General features: G+C 45.6%; 1 protein-coding gene across 7 annotated transcripts in view; it reads left to right on the top strand.

Annotated features, from left to right (window-relative positions):
* Window positions 1-27,453, top strand: part of NFIX (nuclear factor I X) — a 240,439-nt gene that overhangs the window by 193,425 nt on the left and 19,561 nt on the right. For 2 of the 7 annotated variants that reach the window (XM_066618204.1, XM_066618205.1), the window contains exons 5-9: window positions 1,220-1,340; window positions 1,658-1,794; window positions 13,904-14,026; window positions 20,315-20,490; window positions 24,430-24,577. In XM_066618204.1, the coding sequence (XP_066474301.1) occupies window positions 1,220-1,340; window positions 1,658-1,794; window positions 13,904-14,026; window positions 20,315-20,490; window positions 24,430-24,577 (705 nt within the window). The remainder of the gene's footprint in view (window positions 1-1,219; window positions 1,341-1,657; window positions 1,795-13,903; window positions 14,027-20,314; window positions 20,491-24,429; window positions 24,578-27,453) is intronic. The other 5 variants (XM_066618206.1, XM_066618208.1, XM_066618209.1 and 2 more) reach the window with 5 other exon arrangements.

The following is a 27,453-nucleotide window of genomic DNA, read 5'->3' as shown; positions in this document are numbered from 1 at the left end:
AGAGCTCTTCAGAGCTGTCCAGCCTTTTCCCAATGAAGTTCTTCTTTATTCCACACACGCTATCTCAATCCTGGAAGGTGAATAAATTACACAAACTAGGACCATAATCCAGCACAAAGTTAGACTTTGCTTAAACAAACAGTTGTGGTGGCCTCTGTGTTCTTCTGGAAATATACATCATTTTTACAAGTTAAATGGAATTTAAGAATTTTCTTCTGCCCTTGAGTACATGTTTCTTTTTTTCCCCCCACACCCTAATCCATAATTTAGCCTCCATTATGTCAGCTTGTCTTTATCACAGAACCATATCCTGAAACTCCCAACTTCTATGAGCCTTCAGGTAGTCTTTTCATTTGCCACACACTTGGGGGTGTGCTGATGACAAGCAGAGAAATGAAATGACTATAATGGCCATGCTAACCCACCTGTGATAATTCTCCTATTGCTTCCACTCCCCTATTCAAAATGTTTTGGCAAGGACACATTAGTCCCTGCTGCTTCCAAACAGTCCACATAGCAGGCAAGAAACAGTGTGGGCCCTTCGACTGCATGTCGAGGAGAGAAGGGCAGCCAGGTCCTGGGCTCAGTCATGAATACAGGAATCTGCAGATCCATTGGCCTTTCCTTGCTTTCTTTCAGCAGAATGAAGCACTGAAGTTGCTTCTAGGTGCTAAGAAAAGAAAGATCTGAGCTGACAAAGACAGGACACATTGGAGACAGCTCCTTTGCCATGAAGTTGTTTTTTATGTGCCTTCATCAACTTCTTTGCTAAACTTGCTGCTTTGGACCTCCACAAATTGCCTAATTACTGCCTGGCTACACCCTTGCTGAGTGCCCTGGCTGCCAGGGAGCTTGTCTCTGAAAAACAAATGAGTTTGTAATCCTTGATTCTGGAAAATAAAATTGGCAGGTGTACTCATAGCAACAGCACCTGCCTCTGGGTGTCAAAAATTGGTCTATATAGTAGCCCTGAGGGGTGGAATTTCTGCACAAGGTATTCAACATGGTGATATCTGCCTGCCTTTGCGAGCAAATGGTGGGAACATTCTATTAACCAGGACTCTTTCTAACTGGCCTTGACAATGTCAGACCACACCTTCTCTTCCCCATAATCTGCTTTTAAGAAGCTGGCTGTTGTGAAGTTAGGAAGTTGCTTTGACCTTTTATTTCCCTCTCAATGACCATCCTCCAGTCTCTGAGCTGTGGTCTCCTTTCTCAGCTCCTGTTGCCACAGCGTCTGGTCCAAATTTCTCTCTGGCCGACCTCGAGAGTCCCAGTTACTACAACATCAATCAAGTGGCTCTAGGCAGACGGTCAATAACATCTCCGCCTTCTAGCAGGTATGTCTGTGAACACATTTATTGTGCAATGAAAAGTTGCTTCCCACTGCTAATGGACCCTAGCCTTAGAAGAAAGTGGTCCTGCTTGTGGCACTCTCATATCTCAGCCCCCATTGTGAGGGGGTTCCATATAGGTCACAGTAGATCCAAAGGAAGTAGCTACCAGTCCTCCTGATCTGGATTTGAATGAATGCTCCCTGGACGAAAAAGCCCCCAAACAAGACCAGTTTTGGAAGCAGGAAGGTCCTCCTTAACTGACCCCACATGTGCTCATTAATGCTTATGGTTTGTCCCTCTGTGGTCTATTTTCCTTGCAGTTCCACCAAACGGCCCAAATCGATAGATGACAGCGAGATGGAGAGTCCTGTAGACGATGTGTTCTACCCTGGGACAGGGCGGTCCCCAGCAGCTGGCAGCAGCCAGTCCAGTGGGTGGCCCAACGATGTGGATGCAGGTAGGGGGCACCAACATTGTCTCACCAGTTGGCATAGATTGAGATGGAAAACAAAAACAGGAAAGACAGAGCTGAGGTCTGTCCCCCAAGTACCATTCCCATCAGGGACTACAACATTTCCTGGGCAGAGGCAGGGTCCTTGTGATCTGTATTTCATTCTTCTAGTGAGATGGCCACCTTTCTTTGTAAAACTCTGGTAGAGAAAGGGACTGTAAGCAAAAATTTAGTCTCTCCTATCATGTTCCTTGACACATCCTGGCCTACAGCAGTTTCTAGCCCTTATTCCCAAAACTCTCCTCTGCATCATTGTGCCATATCTTGAAGACGGTGTAGAGCAAGTGACAGCAGTTGAAGGAGCTCTCTTTGAAGACCTGGCTACAGATTTTATAGACTGGGGAAGGATCATGTGGAGAAAATTGTAGGTGGGGAAACTGTCAAGACAAGGCAAGCTATGATACTCATTCATTCATTCATTCATTCATTTTTATCCTTCCTTTCAATAGTTAGTCCCAAAGTGGGTAATAAGACATGGTTTTTTAGGGTAGGTATGGGCTAGATTGGACCAGTTGAAAGCCCTCACTAGGGTTAGGAGTCTGGAGCCAGAATTGGGGAGCTGGTATGGTGTGGGGTGTTCTGAGAAGTGTCAGAAAGATGGAAGCCATCTAGCTTTCCTTCTAGGGCAAAAATAGACAAGGGAGGCCCAATCCAGATTGGGACCATAATGGAGGGAAAGGGTTGATTCCCTCTGCCATGGTCCTGATCTGGATTAGGGACCTCTATAACTGCTATTTAGGAAAGAAAGGAAACACAGCTGGTAGTTTTAACTTTTAGAAGTGCTGATCCTAGATCTGCAGCTGGCTAACAGAACCATGAGAAGGTCTAGGACTGCAGAGCATGGAAAGAAGTTGGAGCTAGTGGGGTACTTTGTATTACACCTAGTAGAACAGAAGGGGAGATCACACATTGAACTGATTTACACACAGTTCTAATGTTTGCATTGACTTGATGCAAATGCACAGTAATACAAATCCAGTGTCTCTTGTGTAATGTGATGTTGGAGTGAGTGGCTGAAAAAGGAAATAGATACCAGCTTGTGGGTGCTGCTTGGGAGTGACAGCATGTCATTTGTTACATGTATGCATGAAGCAGTCTTTATGAATAAAGTGGGAGGGGATTAAGGGCAAGGAGGTGAGCAGAATAAGACAGGTGCAGGATTGTGAGAGAGGAAAAGCTGATACAGAGATGGAGGGAAGCGGCTGTGATGAGATGCCGCAACCTTTGGGGCACCTGTTTGTACTGGAATTATTTACCCAGTGCTGAGATCCAACTGCTCTTGGGCTAGAGCACAGCAGTTCTCTGTTAACTCAGGGATTCCTTGTTTCCAGCCTTTGAACTCAGCTGTTTCTGGGGTGGGATGCTGCTGCTGCTGCTGCTATGCATAATTGTTATGCAAAAATAGAGCTTACTATTCTGAGACAAAATGTCAGGAAATAAGACCATAATTAAAAACTAAATTGTTTATATGGATGGATTCTACATGCAATATCAACAGGGAGGAACTGTAGCTCAGTGGTAGAGTATATGCTTTGTATGTATAAAGTCCCAGATTCAGCCTCTGGCATCTCCAGGTAGGGCAGAGAGAAATTCCTGCCCAAAAACTTGGAGAGCTGCCGGCAGTCAATGTTGACAATACTGAACTAGATGATCCAATGCTTAGTATAAAGCAGCTTCCTATATTCCCATGCAGTGGATGGAGTGAAGGATGGGATGCTGACTTTCAAGATGAGCATCCATGCTCCAATAGCAGAGGACCAAACTGCATGCTACATTAAGCATGTAATTTGCCCTTATGTGCTTATGGGCGCAATCCTAACCCCTTATGTCAGTGCTTTCCAGCACTGACATAAGGGCAATGCAGCTCTGAGGTAAGGTAACATTCCCTTACTTTGAGGAGGCCTCCATGAGTGATACCCAACTGCAGGATGCAGCACATGTCCCATTGGCACTGCTATGCCAGTGCTGGATTGCACCCTATGGGTCTTTCTTTTGTTAAAAATCTGTTAGGAGGGAGCTGATCCAAGACATTAGCAAGGATGAAGAAGACTTTAACTCTTTCCATCCACTGTGGCCAAAATCCAAATTAGGGGTCCCCCATGGCTGCTATTGCACCAGTGGGAGCTTTCCTCTTGGGGAGATACTAACTAAAAGGCCCCAATCCTGATCGAAACTACGGTAAAAGAAAAGAGTTAATGTTTTCACCCTACCTACCACCATAGTCCTGATCCACATCGCACTTGCAGGCACACACACTCCATGGCTCATGACTGATTTTTATCAATAACAAAAAAGGGTGCAAAGGCTAAATTATGCATTTAACCTAACATGTAGTTTGTCTCAGAGTGCACTGTATATTTGGGTAAAGGTCCCTTTGTTGATTTCCAGCATCTCTGATCAATGGATCAGGTAGTAGGGCTAACCTGATCAGAACCTGAGACTCCAGACAACTGAATTCACAATCCCCTAATTAGAGAGGTCAGGGCAGTGGTACTCAAACTTTTCCATCCAGTGGCTCCCTTGACCCCCGTGGCTGTTGGCCATGACTCCCCATCATGTTCCTAAGGGCTGGAAGTGACATCATTAAACAGGAAGTGGCCAGAAATATTAACTATATTAAATATAATATTATATTTATTATAATATAATATTAAAAATTAAATATATAAACTATATTAATATTAATTATATTAATCATATCATTAATTAAATGCAGATCTTCAAAATATATTAATACACAGCAATATACATGCTTTATAAATGATCAGCTGCTGATCACTGTTGGAGACAGGATGCTGGAGTAGGTAGATTTTGTCTGGTCCAGGAGGACTCATTTTTTTAAACTTTGTAAGCATACCAATAGAATTGTTTTATCAAATGAACTTTGTGAACCAACATTACACACACACACCCCTGTGGACCCCAATCCAACTAGTCATTTCTCCCATTCTCCTTGGATAGGATTGAACCCTTTATTAATTTAATGAAATTAAATTTTTCCAGCAGCTGGTGGGGAAAACAAAAATAGACCATGAAAATATATCAGAGCTGATAAGGGTTTGGTTAGGAAGCTGATTTGTCTCCTGTACTAGGAGATGCACAGCTCAAGCTTATCCATGTCTACTCAGAAGTAAGTCCCATTAGAGTCATGGGGCTTACTCCCAGGAAAGTGTGGATAGGATTGGGCTGCAATCACTTCATCAATGGCTGATAAGTATTCCCTTCAAATAGCAAGATTCATCACTTTACAGCCTTTCCTCTTCAGTCAAACAACAAGATTAATAAATCACTTTAAAAACAGTACTCTTTTTCTGCTCCTGGCCATGTAAAGTGTGTGCTTGTCTCTCCCTTCCCCCTTTGCCAACTGCATGGAAGCAACTTTAAGACCCCTGGTGACTGGTAAAATAGGAAGCGTTTTATTTGGGGAGGGGGAGGAAAGCAGGAAGGTTTGGAGATTGAAAGGGGGGAGTGGAAGAGGGAGGGGGTTGAAAAGAGAGATTTCACTTTGATGAGAAGTGATCCCAGGCTGGGAGCTAGGAACCAACCTGACAAGGATTAGGGAGTGTTAAGGACTGCAAGCTGAGCAAACAACATGCAGCGAACACAGAAGGCGGCAGCCTCGGAGTGGAGGGAGAAGAGGGCAGGGCGGCAGCAGCCACTCTTGCAGCTGAGCAACTCCTATCGCTGCAAGAGGACATCCGGCGCCTCCCCTTTGAGTTCCTGGTGACTCCCTAAAGAGCCACGCCGCACAGTTTGACTAACACTGGGTTAGGGGATCTCTCTGCTCTGAATTCTTCATTGACATACAAAGCCTTTTCATTTTGAAATAACAGTTTACTGACATGATTTGTATCATTCTTAGATAAGGCATTTGTGTACTCACGTTGTACCTTTTTTCCTTTCATGTCAAAATTATCACCCTGCCTTCTTTACCCATTTGGCCAGGACATAGAAGAAACATGTTTTGAATAATTCAGACTCCTTTCAAGAGTTTGAATTTACTTTGGAAATACCATCAACCTTCACAACTGTCCACGGCAAAGATTACCAGTGTGCAGTCAAGCGAACACAGAATTTTACAAAGGTGTTTGGATGGATGCTGGTAACCTCTTGACTACACACTGGTAATCTTTGCCATGGACAGTTGTGAAGGTTGATGATGTTTCCAAAGCAAATTCAAACTCTTAAAAGGAGTCTGGTTTCAAAACTTCTCAGACAATTGGGTTTCACTGCTCTTTCTTTCTGTGTCTCATCCTTCCTGTATGTTGGCATGAAGAATCTGGTTATTCTTCTGAACAGCTTGAGTGTTTGCTGCTGATAATCTTTAAATAAGGAGAAAAGGTTCTTTATTCTTGTGATGCCTGCTACTCACACCTTGGTGGCAAGGCAGACATTTCAGGAGGAATGGACCCTTCCACATGCATGTATTTGTGATAGTGACAGAAGAGCTGACTGCACAGAATAGTGAACATATAACTATGAAGTGGTTTCTGAACAGTGTATACAGGTAGTTGGGTTAGGAACGAAACAACGGGTGGCCATGTGTGCCTACATGGTAAGCTGACTGGATATATTTTCTTTGGTGATGTTTGTGCTGGTAGAGATCAAAATATTTTCAAATTTGCAATATCTTCAAAACCAAAATATTTTGGCTGAGAAAGACTGGTCTGCAAAATCTACCCTTCCCACCCCCCAACCCACACAAAGCAGTTAAATTGTTAAATGCCTACCCTAGAATAATGAGTGCCTGGCAGGGAGAGAAAGCAGGGTATAAATTTTAAAAATAAGTAGTAGATAAACTTAAATCCAAATGGATTTACAAATATGTGAAGGAGCCATTATCCAGGACTAGAAGAGGCTGTCATCTCAACTTGAGAAGGAGCTGGATGGATCATTTAAGAAGCTGGCCTGTGCTTCAGCACACTTTTGCGAAGGATGACCAGTGCTAGAGACAGAAGAAATGAAAGAATATTTCCTTTCTGAGAAACTTAAAGCGCAATCCTATCTTGCATTGGAACAGGCAGGCCAGGAGGCCTGCACTGTATCCAGCGCAAGATAGATGCCCAAATGGGCTCAGCTGGAGGTAAGGGAAAACTCTTCCCCTTACTCCTGGGTAAGCCACTGCCGTCCCAGTGTGTCTCCTCAGACTTATGCCACCTCCAGAGGTGGCATAAGTCTGAGGAGAGCGGAGTGGCTTGTAGCCACTCTACACTACTCGGGAATAGGGGTTGCGATCCGGCATAACTTCAGGGTCCCAGACCCGCCTCCTGCTCCCCTCCCACCCATCCTTCCCCTTCCTGGAATGTCTCCCTCCCACCTCCTCCTCCTGAGACCCTTGTGTCAGCCAAGCTCAGCCAATGCAAGGCTCCTCTGTGAAGTTGCCGCGGAGGCTGGATTCAGCCCATGGGCTGGCACGCATCCCTGCGCAGGCCCAACCAACTCCTGAGGAGGTGACCCTCCTGGGCTGGTGCAAGGGACTTGCACCAGTCCAAGGGCACTTTAGGATTGTGCCCTTAAAGAGGTTTACCCATTTAGGGCGCAATCCTAACCCACTTTCCAGCCCTGACATAAGGGTAATGCAGCTCCAAGGGAAGGGAACAAACATTCCCTTACCTTGAGGAGGCCTCCGTGACTGCCATCCAACTGCAGGATGCTGCACATGTCCCATTGGCACTGCTATGCCAATGCTAGAAAGTTGGTTAGGATTTGGGCCTTAGTGAATTTGGCTGCCACATTTGGAATTAGAAGCAATTTATCCTTAGGTCATCATAGCTAGAGATTTGGGGGGGGGGGGGTTGTATGTGTCACTTTCTCTGTTTCCTTCCTGGACAGCTAGTGATCCCAGTCTTTTTGGGCCAGCTGCTCTGTCCTCTTTTGCAAGCCCCTGCCCTCTGCTTGCAGCACATTCAATGGATCAAGACTCTGCATCTGATCTGTGGGGCTTTGCACTTGGGGCTGCTCTCCATGGAGCTTTAGTTACACATTGATAATCTTGTCACATCATCCTGTATTGTGTTTAGATGATTTGCTCCCAAAGGTGTCTCCTCCCCTTTAGAAGCCTCAAGGCTATGGAACAGGTTGTATTCAAATGCATTCTCTTCCCTTTCTCTCTCTCTCTGTCTTCTCCCCCCTCCCCTTTTGTCTTGTTGAGTTTTGTTCCCAGCCATCTCAACAAATCGCCAATTAAGCAGCGCAGCTGCAGGGCTTGTGTGAACAGCTGGAGAGACCATCCAGCCGTCTGACAGGGACAGGTGTTCACAGCTGGCTGGCAGCCCCCCTCCCCCTCCCTGTGCTCAGGTATCAGGTGTTAGGCAGCTGGCATGAGATAATGGACTAGGGGCTTTTCTCTCTTGGGCCCCCTTGCCTGCTGCTGAAGTGCCAGATTGTGTGGGATTACAGAGACAGCAGCAAACAGAAAAACCATAGCCCATCTCCCTAAGAGGAAGCCTAGTCGCTCCTACTGCTTGAGAAGTCTGCCATCAGTGATAGCCCTGTTTCCTGGATTCCTTGGTGCTTTTGGAAAATAGTCTCAGGGTCAGCCCACAGTGCTACAGGAACACACACACACATAGAGGTACATGCATTTAAAGGAAATTAATCAGCAAGAGATTTGAGGTAAAGCACTAAGTTCCAATACCTTAGCATTTATATAGAACTCCACAGCTCAAAGGATTAGTGATTTATTTAAAAAGATTACTTGGAGACATAGCTGCTTGTACTGAGGGAAGGAGTGAGGATTAAGATAGAGAACAAGTTGCTGATCAGTGTTGGCCTCCAGTCTGGAGCATCAGTATGCATTGGGTTACCAGATACAAGAGGGAGGGAGTGCCTAGACCTCTGAAGTGCAGCTTTGAGGTGCAGCTCAACATGGAAGGGTTTAAAATGCTGCCCTGGCCAAAATTCCCTTTTCTATACAATATTTAAAGGCAGGGGTTCTCAAACGTCTTGGGAGTAAACCTACTGAGCTAAGTCTTCGCAGGGGCCGGGAAAAAGGCAGTGACGCGATCTCCAGGATTGTGCCACTGTGGGAGCAGGGTTTTTTTTTCCTAACACATCTTACCTCCTGCTGGGGTCAAGGGGGTTTGGGAAGCCCACAGCACTCTGCAGGGCTCTCAGCAGCTTATAAAAGTGAAAATAGCTATTGTGACCCACTTCCGGATTGCAATCATGAAACCGGAAGTGGGTCACGATTGCTATTGTCATTTTTTACAATCTGCAGGGAGCTCTGCAGAGCTCTCTACAGGTCTCCCTGCACCCTCTGAACCCCAGCAGTAGGAAAGATGTGTTAGGGGGGGAAAAAACCCTACCTCCACAGTGGCGCGATCCTAGGGATTGTGTCACTGCCTTCCCCCTTCCCCTGCCCCTTAAGGGGGCAGAGGCCAGGGCTTTTCAGCTGGGGCATTGCAATGCCCAAGTTTGAGAACCACTAGTTAAAGGTATAGGCACTCTGTCCCCTATTGTATCTGGTAACCCTAAGTAAGCATAGACTGTAGTTATAAACAGCAGCTGTTTTCTGAATGGGCAGAATTCCTTCTGCAACTTGGGGAACCTCTTTGTGAAGTAGTTGCTTAAAAAAGGCATGGTAGGGTAGTATGACTTATCCCAATGACTGACTTAAAAGTTCCCAAAGCTGGAGAAACCAACAAACCACAGCAATAGAAATTAGAGGTGATTAGTGGTACTAAAAGTAAGTGAAATGGGTTGAATTTAACAGCCAGTTGGACATGGAAATTGATACAATGGGAGATAATGCTGGATAGGAGATAAGCTAGAAATTCAAGCTAGAAAAAAAGTCTGGGACCTATCCACTTAATTGTTACCATGGAGAGAGCAGGTAAGCCCTTGGTCTGTGGGGTCTTAATCACAGGAGTATAGGACATCTAGTTATGAATGATGGCAGAAGGACCAGTCAGAATGTTCTGGTTTTCATTTCCATTTTGTTATTGGAATGGTACATTTTTCCTATGAACATCAGGATAACTGTGAATCCCAAGCACGAATCCAAAGTGGAATTTTACTCAAATGACTGGCCTAACACAAGCAAACAAAATAAAATTTTCGAGTTTGGATTTGTCTATTTGCTTTCTTGTTGCTGAGGGTTTACATTAAGTAAGTCGTAGTAGTAGTTTTGCCCTCCTTTTGTTGTACATGGTACTCATGTTTGTTTGTGTTGCACATTTGTCAGTGGAAGATGCATTTTCTGGAGGGAGCACTACTCTGATGGAGGTGTGCATGCTAATGTGGCTGCCATAAAGTACCTATTGGATTTACTACAGGCACTACATGGATTACTCATGTAGCACTGGAAAAAATGGCACAAAACTATCTTTTCACTATCTTTTCAGCAAAGTCCTGCTATCTGAATAACCTCTTCCTATTTTTTCTATGATGATGTATCCCTTTCCCACTTACATTTCTAAAATCAAAACTAGGGTGATATTTTTATTAGAATCAACTAAAATATTCCAAACTAGTCAGCAACTTCCATCTAAAAGATGTAAAAAATGCATCCTGGAGAGCCAGGATGATGTAATGGTTTTGGAGTTGGGCTTCGACCTGGAAGATACAGGTTCAAATCCCTGCTTAGCCATCCTTGGTGACCTTGGGTCACTCACGCTTTTTCAACCTAACCTACCTCACAGGGTAGCTGTGAGAACAAAAGGAGGGAAGGATTTATGTATACTCTGAGCATGTATACTCTTATGTATACCCTGGAGAGGAAGGGCGGTATAAAAATGTGAAAAATAAACAAAATTCTTCTTCCTTTTGCAAGGCTAGCACCATCATAGATCTGAACAGGGAGGATATTTCTATTATACCAAAAAGTTGATGGCATATATTTTAGGACCAATTTACATCTGATGCGGCGAGCCTATTACAAATTTTCCAAAATATTCATTTAACTGTTTAAGGTAACAAAAAGTTGCTGGGGGCTCCAGTTTTTATGGAAGCAGCAGCTCTGAGGAACAGTAGAATTAACACTGCCCCCCATGCTATGGTCCAAATCCTAGCCCTGCCCCCTATCCCAGTCTACAGAAACTGCTACTGGCTAAGTACCAGTACCTGTGTTTTTCTGCAGCAGGGTAATAGAAACTTTGGGCACATGGTGATTTGTATCTGGAAAGTGGTGCAGGAATAAGTTAAATCTACCTCTCCCAAAACCACTGCTCCTGTCTTAATTACAATCCCCAGCAACTGTTTTAAGGTTAAATTGTCCATATTGGCATATCCAATCACAAATCTCCCATGTCTTGTGTAATTTGGCCTTTAGCTCTCCTTTGCAAGAGTTGCCTACTAGCGTTTTGAAAGAAGTTAATGTGCTTGACTCAGGGCTTACCCACACATTCCATAGTTCCCTGACTATAAGCTACTGTCCATGTGTAATTTAGTCCTAGAAGCAGCTTGATGCTCCAGGCACATAGTTTAATGTGTCCTCCTTATTTAGTGCTGACCAAGTGATTTAATGTGGTGGTTCAGGTAGTTCTCATCCCCATAGTGGTCTGTCTTGTTTCTGTAACAAGTAGATACAACTGCAGTGAGATTGCTTGGGCCTGGGATAGTCTAGGCTGTGCCATCTTGCTTTCTTGGCTTCCATCCAAGATATGGAAGTCCCATCACAGTCTGGTATACAGAGGGGCCACTTGCAACTTCCATTACTTCTGTTTCTTAGAACTTGCATAGTCATGCATATCCTTCCTGAAGGAGAAGTCCTGTGAATTTTGGGACTAATGACATCAATGATGCCCCCTCCTGTCCTCACTAGAAAACCTGTGTTCACAACAGCATAGCAAAAAGGAGGGCAGCTTATGTCTCTAACATTCACTGGAAAAGCTGCCAATTTCAAAGCAGCATACCAGTCAAATTTTGCAAATGATGCCATGCTGCCTGGGGGAAAAAATTTTGAGAGTCCTTAAGGTTATACCAGGATGAGATCACAAAGTAACTAACTGAGGCAATGCTGGGCAGTGAAGACACAGCAGTGGTAATTTCTGAAAAAACCATCCATTTGAAAATGAAGGTGGATCCCTTGTGAGTAACTAAAATATAACCTCATTCAGAGGTGGTTGCTGTTCCTCACCTTAACATCTTTTTGATTTCTAGGGTTAGAGGTCACACTCAAACAATGTCAGTTCTTATGATATCCAAGAGCCCAATCATATCCTTCCCCTCCCACTACTGCAGCCATGCCAAAAATGGGTGTGCTGTATCCAGCAGGGGGGAGGGGAATGGGAGGCTTTGGAGGGGAAAGGGGAATTTCCCTTTACCCCTTCATAATCCTCCTGCTCAATAGTGGGCTCTCCGGACCTGGACCCGTGCCAGCTCTGTAGCTGGTGCAAGTCCAAGGAGCCAAAGGGTTCAGGGAGACTTGCAAAAGTGGGAATAGGATCTGGCATGCACCATCACCATCAGATCAACCCCCCTTCCACTCCTCCTGTCTCATTCCTTTCCCCTCCCCAACAGTTTCACCTCCTCTTCCCCCCCCCCTCCACACACACACACACTGTTGCCTTACCTTCTTCAACTGGGGCAGCAGGGTCTGTCAGTGGCAGTGGGTGGGCCACTGCCATCTCCCGTGGCAGCCGTTTTATGACAACTGAACTGCTGTCGTAGATGCCTCTGTGTAACATCCCAATCTGCAACAGGATTGGGCTGTGAGACAATTAAGTGCAATATGATAGATCTGTGATCTTTCCTTTCACAGAATGTCATGGCCAGACTCTGAGATTTAAAGCACGTTTATTTATTTACTTTATTATTTATTTTAAGAATTTTTATCCCACATCCACTTAGTAGCAAGGTGGCATTGTGCTGATTTATCATGGTTCATTGAGAAAGTGAAGTACAGGTCCAGCCTTATTATACACGGATTTGACTCAACACAAATGGCCCCTGCAAATGAGAAGGAATGTGCTGATCCCTGGAGAAGGGGAAAAATGCATCTCTTTAAAATCAGTTAAAAAAACTGAACAGTCCTTTAACAATAGCCTTCTTAATGAGAGAGAGAGAGGGCAGCTGGCTGACAATCCATCAGTCCTTCACTCTCCATGCGACCCCTCCCTTCGCCCTGAGCACTTGAAAGAAAGGTGATCACTTTGCATTGGTGAATGGAGGGCTGAGTGAAGCGCCTTTCTGAGTCCTTGGAGGATGACTAATTGATGGATTGTCTTCTTAATGACTCTTATCTTTCATCACAAAGGACAGCAAGGCTGTTTTTAAATCACAAAGCAAAGAAACTGTTTTTTAAACTGATTTGCTATAGTGCGTTTTTTTCCCATCCATGTGAGTGCTTGGAACAGAACCCACACGAATAATGAGGCTCAACCTGTATTTTGTTATGTGAAAGAGCATTCTGGCTAACAAGTTTTATATTTCCATTGCATGTCTGACTGAAGCATGAACTGCTTTAAACTTCATATGTAAAAATGCTTTGAGTTATGCTTTCATAACTCTAATAAGCATTAAATTTGTTCCTATCAGATTATAGACATTTGAGGTATACCATCATCTCAGATGTGCTTGTGGAATAAGATTCCTAGCAAATGCCCAAAGACTGTACAAGAGAATGAACCCCATTTGAGAGGAATGAAAACATTGTGGTCTATAGCGGTCAATAAACTAATCATTTGCTCCCTGGGCTGTCATTCTCAGGTCTCTGCAGTTTCACAAAGATAATGGCTTAGTACACATTAAATACTGTAGAAGGAATGAATAAATGACAAAGATCACATCCTTGCATCTAATGCTTCCGCTTTGCATGTTAAAGACTGATCACTTCACTGGTGTTCTTGGACAGTAAACTTGTGGCTTTTATGCAAAATAAGCACGTGTTGGCCTTTTCTTATACTTGGTTAGTGACAGGTAGGGTCACAAGATATTTAGAGCAGCCAGTGTCGCACGGTCTACCCCATAGGCCTGTGACAGCTCAATCCTGGCTGGAGGGGGGGCATATTCAACCTGCAAGATGGGCCACAAGAGTGAATGAAAGCGCACAGCTAAGTACTAATCCATCTTTCTATCTGTTAAACCATGCACTTTCTCCCTGATTCCTTGCCAGGACCGGCTTCTTTAAAGAAGTCAGGGAAGCTGGATTTCTGCAGTGCCCTGTCCTCCCACACCACCTCCCCGAGAATGGCTTTCACCCACCACCCGCTGCCTGTCCTAGCAGGAGTCAGACCAGGTGAGAACAAAGCCATTTTCTTAGGGGAGGGAATGGGTAGATTGTGGGCAAGGGTGGGGAGGCAAGGGACAGAGCTGTCTCTCTGAAAGGGCATGTCAGAGCTCTCAACCATGTTGGTTCTGGCAATGGTCTCTTGCTCTCTGTCTCTCTCTGTCTCTGTCTCTCTCTTTCTCCTTCTCTCTCTTGCTTTCCCTTTCCTCTGCTAAGGCAATTTGACATAGAGATTGTAAAACGCATCTTGAAGAATTGATCTTTTTGATGTAATGGAATACAAAGGAAAGGGCAGGTGTTGTACCATATGATCCTGCTCCATTGCTCCAGATCAGTTTGGGTGTCATTGACTGTCAAAGCTAACAGTACTGTAGCAGGCTACAAGAACCAGTGGTTTGGTTTAGTATAAGTCAGCATCATGAGAATCATGTGGAGAAATAAGCCCCAGAGCAAATGGAATCTGGATTTAAGTCGCTTATAAAATACACTGATGTAGCAAATCAAGATATACTCCATTAGTATGGCACATTTCCATCAACTTTCTACCTCCAGCTTAAAAAAGCCCCTGTGCTTGCTTCACTGGAATTTCACACTGAGGTATAGCAGCAATGGAGTTGCAAGCCCCACTGTAGTGGAGGTGACAGTGGCATAGCTGGAAGGTATGCTGGCCTGGGGCTATCCATGCACACCTGGGTCGCCCCTGTGCCCCCTCCGAACGCAACTGGAGCTGATCATGCAGCCTCCCTGGGCCTCGGAACGCCTTCTAAGGCCTCCAGAAGCCCTTAAAAGGTCACTCCAGCTTTTTGGCAAAACCGGAAGTGACGTTTTAAGGTCTTAGAAGGCATTCTGTTCCCTTGGCCTCAGAAGGATTTCTAAGGCCTTAAAATGTCACTTCTGGGTTTGTTGAAAAAATGGAAGTGACCTTCTAAGGCCTTCTGGAGGTGTTCTGAAGCCCAGGGGAGTGTCCCAGAGTCTCAGAAGACCTTATAAGGCCTTAAAATGCCACGTCAGGTTTTTCCTGAAGGAAAGCCTCCTGAAGGCCTCAGAACACCCTCCAGATACAACCGGAACACAGCTTTAGTCATATTTGGAGGGGTGCGGGGACAAGTGAGGGGAAGCAGGACCCTGGTGGCTGCTGTCCACCTGGAGTGCCTCCTGGATCCTGTAACTCCTGTGACCCCCCTCCAGCTACACTGCTGTAGGTGACATGGGCAACATTTCAATACTCTTGCTAGACACCTGTTTTTTAAAAGCAAACATTTCAACCCATCTGAAGTGTTTGCAAGGCTGCCCTAATTTCATATCCCAAATAAAATTCATTCATTTTGTAGAGATTAGCCTTTTAGTTACTCCATCTTTTTCTTGTTTAATTTGAATTACATGGTGGGGGCAGAATGCAGGGTGAATGAAAATGTTTTTGTAATAGTGTGTACAAATGCCTATAACTAGCAATTGTATAAGGGTGTGTGTGTGTGATGTAATTGAGTAGGCAAGGGCTATCCATGTGTGTATACTGCAGGCATATAAAGGAGTCATGTATAGGAAGAACATTTTTGAAGTGTAAGGTTTATGAAGTACAAATGTGGTAGCAATTCCTGTTAACGTTTCCTGATAGCATTCAGTTAACGTTTGGATGACACTGTGATTTGTGTTTGAGTGGTGGTTTTATGTATACATGTGTCACAGTGTGTGTGTTTAGTTCAATGTGTTGCATAGGATATTCTGTGGGTGCATACTTGTGTGTGTGCGAGCACAGTCTGAGCATGTTTACTCAGAAGTAAGTCCCATTGTGTTCAATGAGGCTTACTCCAAGGAAAGTGTGTATAGGATTGCAGCCTCTGTGTAGCAGGGCCTTATGGCAGTGCCTTCATTGAAGTGGTCAGAGCAAGGAGCAAAGTAAGCAGGCTTACCTGCACTGCCATGAAACCTACAATCATCCCCAAAGAAGATTTAGAAAAGGGTTAGCATTTCAGGCAACAGTAGGTTGATGAACTTCTTGCCTATCTCACCACACTTTGGATTGAACCTTGGATGAAATTTTGTATGAGGCTAAATACGACCTAGTATTGGTCATAGTATTTATTGCTTGATGCATGCTGTTAGAGAAGGGTGGTAATGCAGAGGCAAAGGCCACCTTGTGAGAACTAAACCAAAGCCTGTGTGTGTGTGCAGGCATGCGAGTGTTAGCTTGTGCTGCTTGGGTCTTCCTCCTATTGTCCACATCTCTGAACTCATAAACTGATCAGGTGAAAAAAAAAAGTTATGGCAATGACTAACTGTAGCATTGTGACATGGCCAGGCTGATTTTTTTTTTCTGTTTGTCTCTATGTCTCTCCAGACCCCAGGGTGATAACTTACTTAAAAAGGTCAGGAGTAGGTGAACCAAGATAACCCACCAAATTCCCAGTTTAAAATAGGATTCTGCTTTTAATATTAAAAAAAAGCCAGTGAGGGGAGCAGAACACTCCCCACCTGCCACCTTATCTTGTCACAGACACTTTTCTTGCAACTTGGTTCCAGTGGAGGTGGACTGAGGAGAAAAAGTGCTTCACAAAACACAGCATGGTAAGGTGAGAGGGAGGGGACCAGATTCAGCTCCTTTCACCTCATATTTCTTTTTGATATTACAAAGCAGAAAAGCAGATGTTGCAGTAGTCTCAATAGGAGGTTATCATAGCATGAATGACAGTGCCCAGGTTGCAATCACTGAAGAGGGACAATAGCACTGAAGAGGGACAATATTAGATTTGTAAAAGATTCTCCTGACCACCATCCTCCAACAGAAAAATAGGCTGTAAATTTGTTCCTGTAAAGAGAATGTGATCCCATTCAGGACAGGCAATCCAGCCATCCCTAGATCATAAGAACCTCTAACCTTCAACATCTTAATCTTACTGGGATTCAGTTTCAATTTATTTAGAACAGTGTTTCTTAACCAGTGGTATGGATACCACCAGTGGTACTTGAGGTGGTGTCTGGTTGTACTCACAGGACCCCTGGACACCTGTTGCCCAGCAGCAAGACCAGGAACATGACACAGTAAACAACAGTAGGAGGCTCTAAAGCAGTGATTTTCAATCTTTTTTTATCTCACAGCACACTGACAGGGTTCTAAAATTGTCAAGGCACACCATCAGTTTTTTGACAATTGGCAAGGCACACCTTCTGTTGGTGGGGGGCTCACATCCCCCAATGGCCCTACTAAAATTACCCTTCCTCAAACTCCCGTGGTACACCTGCTTTAGAGCAGTCATTTTCAACCACTGTGCGGTACACCTGCAGACCATTCACGGCACGCCAGTGTGCCACTGCACATGGTTGAAAATGGCTGCTCTAAAGCATGCTTTTCCATGCTCAAAAAAGCCCTCCTGTCCACCCTGAGCCTCTTATTGGTGTTTGTTGTGTCACATCTGGCCTCCTAACTCAGAAGTAACTGGGAATCATATCATTGCCAATTACTTCCTGTGGTATTTCAAAATGGTGAAGTGGTACGGCAGAGAATCAACTTTGAGAAACACTGATATAGAATCATCTTCTAGTCCCTAACGTTCCAGGCACTAACTTAGGAAGCCTACTGTTGCTTCTAGGTTAGATGCAAATGTAAACAGAGAGTCTAGTCGTGCCTTAGAGGCTAAAGAGAGCTCACTCTGGTCCATGAAAGCAACTCTGAAACAAAAGTGTTTCAGCTCAATTCTGAGCTGCCTGGTGCCCAGGGCTGCAGCAGCACCGAAAATGGCTGCTGCAGGATCCTGCATGCTAACTGGGCAGTGCCAGTGGCTCCTCATCCTCTTCCCCTGGGTAAGATAAGTAACCCCTCAATGGGGCTACTTGATTCTACAGTGACCCAAGGATCGGCATAGAATCAAAAGGCTGTTTCAGGATTTGGTGGAGCAATGTTCCACCAGTCCCGCCACCCTCCCATCCCACTCCCTCCACCTGGCACACCTCCTTTCTGCCCTCCACCAGCCTCCCCCTGCCCCAGAACGCCTCCCCCCACACTCCCACCTACCTCTCTGTTGCCCGGCGATCAGTACGATGGCGGAGTGGCAGAGCAGTGGCGGTCCACTGGCACTAGCCCAGTACTGGCCGGCTCTGAGCTAGTCCCAGCACTGGAGACTAGCTGAGAACCATAGCTGAGAACCATAGTAAGCCAGTGCACACTGTTTAGGGTTGGGCACTTGGTCTTAAAAATTCTATAAGACTTTGTTGGTTTTTGCTGCAACAAACTAACATGGCTACTCCTCTGGAAATTGTTGCCATGAAAATGAAAAATGATGTTGTGTACTTGCCTTAAGGAAAACTTAAGGATCAACGTTGTGATTCACCACATCCCAAATTGATAGGTGATCTCCCCCAGTGGTTGCATAAGAAGTTACAAAATAGATTCTTGCAGTATCCCATATCTGTAGTCACTCACTTTCTGAAAGTGACCTACTCAGGGAGGGGCACAGCCACCCCAGTGTGGTTCTCTGTACTCCCAGCCATTCTATGTGGCTCAGAAAGATTATATTAAGCATCTCTGAGATGAACTGAAGACTCAGTAAGATCTAGCTCTAGATTCAGAACATCCACCACGGCAACTAATGTGCTTTGGGGCCCAAATCCCTGGAGCTACCCTGCTACTGCTTGTTTGATCACCTTGATGAGGAATATTTGAAATTAGCCTTGTAGTTGCCTAACAGCACAATCGTATGCACGTCTACTCAGAAGTAAGTCCCACTGTGTTCAGTGGGGCCTACTCTCAGCAAAATGTGCATAGGATTATAGTTGGGCAGCCCAGTCCTACTGGGTTGTCCCATTGGCAGAATGAGTGTTCTACCAGCGTTGGCTGGTGGAATCCAGCAGCACTTGCTACTGGAGCCTTCCTGCACACTTAGTCCCAGTGTTGGCCACCCGCCAGAGCAAGAAAGCCAGCATGGGGGGTGGGGGTGGAGGAGGGCAGAACAGGAGGTGCAGAACACAGTGCCGTGGCAGGGAGGCTGCGGGAGGGGATGGATCCAGTGGTGTTGGTACACGGAGTGAAGGGGTGTGTGTGATCCAGATGAGATCTACAGTACTGGGAGATATCCCTTCCCCCATAATTTTCCTTGTGAAAATCCTCTCCCTACAGTTGTTACAGTGCTTGCCTTATGGAAAACTTGAGCATATAGGCTTCATACATGTTTCCCCATTACAGCAAAGAGCAACTTGGAAAGTTGGATTTTCACTTGATCTTTCCCCTCCCCTATCTTTGGCTGCCATTTGCCAAATTTTAAAAAGATGAGAATCTGATTACATTCAACCCTTACGAGATATACTTGTCTGCATCTTGTTGGATGCTTCTAGTAAGAGCCCCTGATCAATTTCCTTAGAGGCAGATACAGAATCAGAGTTCTATAGAATTCTTGGACAGATTTTTTCAGGAATGCTCCATCTTGTCCATTCTTAGTAATGATCTTCTTTGGTTCACAGCATCATTATACATTTTGTCCTATAATGGAGCTGAATATGCTATACACTTTTACCCTTGTGTGTGGGACAGTCAGGGGTCATCATCATGATTATAGGCATGACATTTTACAGAGTAAGGTCAGGAAAAAATGGACAGTCCCTGACTCAACAAGCTGATAATCTTAAATTAGATAAAGCAGGAGGGAAACAACAGGGGGAAGGAGAGGAAGGTAGTAAGGCATGAATGCAAGAAAATGTGGTTACATATCCTTATACTAAATTGGGCTTAGGAATGAAAATAGGGCAGTTGGTGCTGTTGACCAAAACTAATATTTAAGCAATATTACATGTAAAGCAGAGGACAGCAGCAAGGTGTAGTTTAAAAATGACCAGAATATGAATGCACAGCAGTAAAAGTATCCCCCATCTCCATTATATGTGTATATGTATATGTGTGTGCATACGTATATAGATATATTTACACACTTGTTGCATGTTAATAGGTTTAGGATGTGTAATGCACTCAGCTCAGATCCCTTGCATCTGCTTGCAAATTCTCACCCACCTGTGCCTTTCTGGAAAAGAGTAATTTCCCCACCCTACTGGGGTTGGGAGAATCCTCATATTTCCAGCAAAGGAGATGGAATGGCAACCCCAACCCTCCACAACAAGAATGTGGGGATGATTGTTCAGTTGAGGCCTGAGCGAATATGTCTGGTAAAAGTGACTACTAGGTTGCGTGGAATGGAAGCAGCATGGCATGGGGGTTGTTACTGACATCTCTCTCTGTCCCTCTCTCTCTTTCTCTCTCTCCCCTTCTCTTTGCTTCTTTCTGTGTTTCTGTCCATCTGTCCTTACGCTCTCCAGGAAGCCCCCGTGCCACAGCGTCGGCCCTGCACTTCCCGTCAACCTCCATCATCCAACAGTCCAGCCCCTACTTCACACACCCGACCATCCGCTACCACCACCATCATGGCCAGGACTCGCTGAAGGAATTTGTGCAGTTTGTATGCTCGGATGGCTCAGGCCAGGGCTCCGGGCAGGTAAGAGCTTCACACCTCAGCCCAGGGACGCCGGCCGGTCCAACCAGAACTCAGCCCCCCAAACCTTCTCGGCCTCCTCTCCCTCTCTGTCTCCCTCCCTCCGTCTGTCTGTCTGCCTGCTTGCCTGCCTGCTTGGGGCATAGGAAAGTCAGTAGCACTATAGGAACCACAGAATGGCAGAATGAGCTCTCTTGCCTTGAAGGAGCAGTCTGAATGACACTGGCTTGTTCATGGCAGCTTCCATTGACCTCTGCAAAATAGATAGGATTCCAATATTCAGACTGGGGGGGAACGTCCCTGAGGGCAGCCAGGACACTGTGGGTAGGTTTGTTTTGAGAGTGGGTGAAGGAAATGCAGTCTGTTAAAAAGATGGGCTTCTCTTCTGCTTGTCATTTCACCTTGGGTAGGGCATGTCTTCTAAGGGGGGGGCAGGGGTTTGTTTGGCCAAGACAGGCTTTTTTCCTGTCACCCATTTCCCTACTCCTTCCCTGACCACTGCCCTTTCCATCACAGTAGACATTTCTGAAGAATTTTGACTGTTTTGCAGCATGGAAAACAGACACTCCAGAGTGTGGAGAAATATGGGCTCCGTGGTATAGATGTTTTCAAAAAGCTGAGCTGGGCACATTCTAGAATGTATACCCCTGTGGAGTTTGTTGAAGGTGAAAAAGTTGAAGAGTGGGAGGATCCAAAGACATAAGCTTTTAAAATACAGGCAGATGGCAGAAGCAACCATGGGCCCAGGAAGGTGGCACTTTTCAGAGCACTGTGGCCTTTTGAAACAAGGATCTTGGAGACATCAAGGGTTACAGCACGGGTAGAATTTTTTAAAAATCTAATTTGAATTCAACTTTCTTCAGTGACTTGGTTTGTACTAGAAATACTTTTTAAAATGCTTTAGGAAATATGCATCACCTTTGAGATAGCTTTCTTGGCCTAGTTTGAGAGAAAGGGACCATATGACCTGGCATATGGGCATGCAAAGTTGTGATGAGATGCAGCGATACCTTCCCCAATATTCTATAGTGGGGATCTCCAAACCTTTTGGCCAGAGGGTCACATCAAATATCTGGCATGGTGTTGAGGAACAAATACATACATTTCAAATATAAAATTTAAATAAGTACATCAGAGACGGAACTTGGATGAATGAATAAATGAATGATGGGCTCAGATTTCCAGGATTTCACCAAGCACCAACACACACCACAAAATAAAACACACATTCAAATGGACTTCCAATCTCTTACCTCCCATGCAGCTTACTTAACCTATTTTTGCCTGACCCACAGGTGTACACATTTGGTCCCTGTTGTATATATGCAGCGTTGGGCAGAAATGGCTTAAGGTATAGGGAGTAAATACCTCAGAACTTGCATATCACCAGAAACACCCAGAGCATGTTCTGAAGGCCAGGGAGGTCTCCCTGACCCTCAGAAGGCCTTCTAAAGCCTTCACACGGCACAAAAGTTACTTCTGGCTTTTTGGGAAAACTAGGAAGTGAAGTTTTTAGGCCTTTAGAAGGTGTCCTGAGGGCTCGAGAGGCTGCGTGCAGAACATGCTCCAGACACAACCAGTGCACAACTCCCATTGTGTTTGGTCGAGTAAGCTAGAGGCTTGTAGGTGACCAGAAGCTGGCCATGGGCTGGGGTTTGGAGACCCCTGATCTGTAGCATATTAGTCTGCTTCAAGCTCTGTGAGCTCAAAAGAATCTGGGCAAACAAATTTCCTTAATCTTTGAGTCCCCTTGGACATGAAAATATTATGGCAGGGGACCATAATCACTAGAGCATATTCCAGAAGAATAGCCTTGTCACTCTGAGGCTGCAAATATATAAAGACAAGGTAATAAGTCTTTAAAGTTCAGCAAGAGACTTTGTCTGTTGTCAACATCCACCCACTACAGAAGGAACTGTCCTAGTTTAATGAAAGGTCTTCTCCACATATCCAAGGCATCAGAAGTCATGGTGAAGCAGTCTCAGAGATCAAGCAGTAGGAACATTACTAGAACTGAAAGTCAGGCATTATCATGGCAAAACATGTGCTGATTTGTCTCATTGCTAGGTCTTAGTAATCCTTCCATTCCGTGTTGATGCCAGCTTCTCTGACATCACACAGCATTGGTTACACATGAAGGTCTTCATCAAAGGGATGACTTTTTATAGGGCCTTGGCCAAAGCATGGAAGGAGTGGTGTAGAAACAACAAAAAAGTCAGGGAAGCAAACAGATGAACTACAGACAAGATGTAGTCCACCGTGGGTGCCACCTCTTCTTTCCAGGGCTAATTAAATCACTTGGAAAACTTGGAAAACTCCTGTTTCAGAGCAAGATGCTCTTATCCATATCCTGGACACCCTTCCCATAGACTTCTGTTGCCACAGGAACTCTCCTAAACAGATGGAATCCTATCATCACCGTTTCGTTGCTTCATGCAGACTGTATGTGTTGGGAAAAATGGAGCTGGAAGAACAATCTTTTCAGAGCAGCCAATGCTAGCCTTGTGCTACTCTCAGTTTTTTCTTCCAACCCCAGCTTGCCAGCAATGTAACAGTATGGGATAATTTCAGCTTTTTGTTTAAAGGGGGTCTAAAAAGAAGTTTCTCTTTTTGTGAATAAGAGCTAAGAAATGAGACACTTCAGGTACAGAAGTTGGGCCTGGATTACTGCTACAAAATCTTATGGTGCTTTCTGAGTACCATATTCATTTTAACTATCTGTGTTTGGCATTTACTGAGATGGGAGAAGAAATCTTTTACATAACTAATGTCATTTTTTCTTAGCATAGGGCTGTGGTTTGCATACTCTCCCAGAGTTTGAAACCTGCAATAAGTCCTTTCAGGGGTGGGGGGAAGTCAGCGATGCGATCCCCAGGATCGTGCCACTCAGGGGGGCTGCAGGGACTGGGATGCACTCACCAGTCCCTGCAGCAGCCTTCACGGGGTGTGGAGAGTCCTGCGCGAGCCTCTGCAGGGCTCCCCAGGTCAGCAGAAGGGAAAGTGGAGCGATCACGCTCCACTTCCGGTTTTGCTGAGCTGGGGCGTGATCGCCCCACTTTCACTCCTAAAGCTTCAGGGAGCCCTGAAGAAGGTCACACAGGGCTCCCCGCACCCCTGGGAGGCTGCAGGAGGCTCTGGTATGTGCAGCCAAGCCCCTGCAGCTCCTTGAGCAGCGCGATCCTGGGGATTGCGTCGCTGCCTCCCTGTCTCCTCACTGCCCCCACCCCTTAAGGGAAAAGAGGCCAGGGCCCTTAGGCTGGGGTGTCGCAACGCCCCAGTCTGAAAACCTCTGGCATAGGATTTATTTGCGGGTGAAATATGCATTGATCCTATTGGGGCTAGTCAGAATTCAAAGTCTACACAGCTCAGGGAAGGCAAAACATTTTCTGGTTTGTCAGAAACCTCTTGCCTCCGTCCTTCTCAATGAGCATCCATATGAAGGCAGACTTGGTTGCACTTTGGTCTAGGGGCTACATGTCTGTTCCAAACATGCCAACAGTGTGCCCAGCGGAAAGCATGATCCATTGCTAGCTACAGAACTGCAGCTGCCTTTAAAAAGGCAGTTTGCAGTGATGTGAATTAGGAAATTATTCTAGTTAAGATGGGTTTTCACATTGCTTTTAGAATGGAGGAATCATCTTTCAGGCTTGCCAATCAAGCTGAGATGCAGGCAGCCTCTGTGATTCAAGCTTGAGTCTCTTGTGATGAGAGAAGAGAACATATGTGTTTGAGAGAAAAGGTTTGTGAGGAGATGGGGAAAGTTTGAGAGAAGATGAAAAACAAAAGATGACTTTGAAGAAAAAGAGGGGGAGAAAAAGGATCTCCCAAACCCCAGTTCGCAGTCCCTTTCTTTGCTCTAAGCCCTGAGAGCTGCCAGCAGATACTGCATCTTTAACGTTGCCTTGTCTCGTTCACGCATCACTGTATTTATGTTGTTCGCAGCCTAACGGTAGCGGCCAGGGCAAAGTCACGGGGTCATTTTTGCTGCCGCCACCACCACCTGTGGCCAGACCAGTGCCCCTTCCAATGCCTGATACAAAATCCACCAGCACTAACCCAGAGGGCGGAGCGCCGACACCAACGTCACCCTGTAAGTGGACCCAAGTGTAACCCAAACCACCAAGCAAAATACAGCTAAATCAGCCTCTCCCCCCACCCCCCCCACCCCAAAGCCCTTCACTAGGGGTTGAGCAGGGCAGAACTAATGGGAAAGACAAGAGGAAGAGGAGCAGAGGAAGGACAAGGAAAGGAGAAACAGAGAAGGATGCGTGCTGTGACAGGTGCAAAAGAAGGCGGCGCATAAAAGAGACAAGTAGAGAGAAGAAAGGAAGAAAGGAACGCAGAATATAGAGATGTATGTCTGGGGGGGAGTACGAGGGAGAGAAAGCAGCAGATAGAGCAAAATGGTGGGCTTGGGCACCATGTCTTCATCATCAAGTCTTGTGCTTTATGCTTGTTTTAAAGGTTGAAACACCCCATTTGATCCTTTCCCCAAGCTGCCATCACCCCCTCACACCTTCCATCCCATCCCCCAGCGTTTAAAGATGCAGTAGCTGCCCAGCTCCGACACCTTTAATTTTTTTTAATTTTTTTTCTCATTATGTTGTTGGTTGCCATGGTGGCTCCTGGGTAAAGACTGGGAATTTTTTTTAAGGGACAAAAATAAACCATACATATAAAATTCCAAGAATAAGAATTACTGTTAGATATTTTGGTTTTTGTGCTCATGAGGGAAGGTTGTATTTACGGGTGTTCATCTGGTGCTTGAAAAATCAACTTCCATGGAGATCCAAAGTAAGCTTCCTGTCATCCCCCTCCCTCCAAATTGTGGTCTGTGCTTTCTCTGGAAAGGGTGTACCTATGGGAAGGGGGAGGAGGGGAAATTGGGAACCAGAGCTTCCAGCGACTGTTCCCAATGCTTGGTGACAAACAGAACACAGTCATTGGAATGGGGAAGGGGCTGCCAGGAACTGGGGACATCCATTCGTAGGAGGGCAGTTGTGTCTTATGGGTTTGGAGGGGTCAGGGGACATGTGGCTATGAGCTAGGATGCCTGGCTCTGTTCCCAGCTGTGGGGGGGAGGAGGTTTTACCAGACCTATTGCAAGAAGGAGTCAGGACTCCTGGGTTCTCCCCTTATGAAGCAGTTCACCACCTTTCGTGGCAAAGGCATAGGCACCTTTCATGCCCCTTTGGAGAAGAGGATCAGGTACCACTTCCATTTTCCTTTTTCTTTCTCTCCTTCCCTCCTTTTTATTTTTAATTTTTTTTTTCTGCATCTGTGCTCATGGCATTGCTCACTCTCACGCTGTTCATGTTCTCCATTAAACTGATGGTGATTAAGTGGGGCAGGGGGCACTTGAAGGAAGCTTGAAGGGATGGGGCCAGGTTGTAGACATGAAAGGAAATGCCGGAGTTCTCCATGTGCTGGTTGCTGTCTTTCCCGCCACTCCCATAAGGGAGCTCAGAAAGGACTCGGGAGGTGTGAGGGAATATTGCAGCTGCTTGAAGGGCTGAGACCAGATGCCACCAGACACTTAAAGCCAAGCTACACGACTAGCAGGCTCATCACGATGTACGTCACTGGACTGAACCCTTTCAGGCTGCAGGCGGGGGATGCAAGGTTTGTTATTGTTATTCAAAACATTTGTATTCGGTACTTCTCTGTCCCCTATATGGAAAAAAATTCTCTGCCACTCAAAATGACCATACCAGCAAGAAGACCAACCTAGAACCTTTGTCTTTGTGTTCATTTGCTCATTTTTTGGAACGTTTCTTTAAAAATAAAAGGGAGAAGGCATTCAAACATTCAGCCCTCTCTACCCAGTGCTAATGTGTAGTCTGAAGTGGCACAATTCGGCAACAGATATATCACATGAGTCTGCTGATTGTGTAGCTCAGCTCTTCATCTCCTTTGGTAGCTGGAAGTCAACAAACAGAAAAAGAGTCCTTGAGGCTCCCAGTGTTGTGTCAGGGACCAGAGAACACATGAAGTGCCTGCCTCAAGACCAGGTAGCTCATGGGGAACTTTTCATTTTGGCTTCTGATCCCTGAAATTACCTCTAAACTCACTGAACAAAAGCTGCTGCCTTCCCATCAAAGCCCAACAGGAGTGGACAGTAAACAACTTCAGACAACCAGGGCTGTTTGTGAACAGAAGCTGGGAGGGAGGGTGAAATGGTGTGTGTGTGTGTGTGTGTGTGTGAGAGAGAGAGAGAGAGAGAGAGAGAGAGAGAGAGAGAGAGAGAGAGAATTAGCGAGTGAGGATGAGCATGTGGTTGCAGAACCTCCTGAAGAGCTTTCATAATATCTCTAAACACATCTTGGCCCAGACTGGTTTCCACATGGGAGATCAGCTTTGGGGTGGGGGAATGTCCCATGCCTGCTCCCTGCCCCTCATTCAGCTTCATTGAGAACCCTGCCCGCCTTTGCCACCACACCAAATACCAAAGAGCTGAGCTCAGTTATTTCTGGCATACAGTGCTATGCCCAGGGGAGGCACGCAGACCACGAGACTCCATCTCCTTGCAGGCCCATACATGGGCATGTTCTGGGAAGCTATCAACCCCGCCAGTGGGCAGGAGGGTGCCTCAGGCTGCTAATAGCACTCTCAACAAAGAAGCCCCTGGTCCCTGGGGGGAGGGGATGAAGACAGAACAGAACCAGGAGATGGAGGCTTTGGGTTACTCGGGGGGTGGGGAGAGAGAGAGAGAGCACAAGAAAGATGAGGCCTGTGAAGTAAAGTAAGCAGGTCTGGTATAAAACTGTAGGTTATTATCCAAGAGGAGCACCCCTAGAGCCCTTGTAATGTCACAGGGAGTGCTGGGGCAGCCTCTAAAATGATTGCAGCCCCAAACAGTTGCTTGGGTTGCTTATGCAGTTGGGGCTGACCAAGTTTGTTGGTGTCCATAAATCTCTGGCAACAGCAGACCACACTCACAACTCTCTGGCTCTCCTCCTCTCTTGA

Source organism: Tiliqua scincoides, chromosome 2 (assembly GCF_035046505.1).
Source record: "Tiliqua scincoides isolate rTilSci1 chromosome 2, rTilSci1.hap2, whole genome shotgun sequence".
Lineage (NCBI taxonomy): Eukaryota > Metazoa > Chordata > Lepidosauria > Squamata > Scincidae > Tiliqua > Tiliqua scincoides.
Note: the sequence above shows the minus strand (reverse complement) of the source record. Positions and strands in the feature narration are given on the sequence as shown.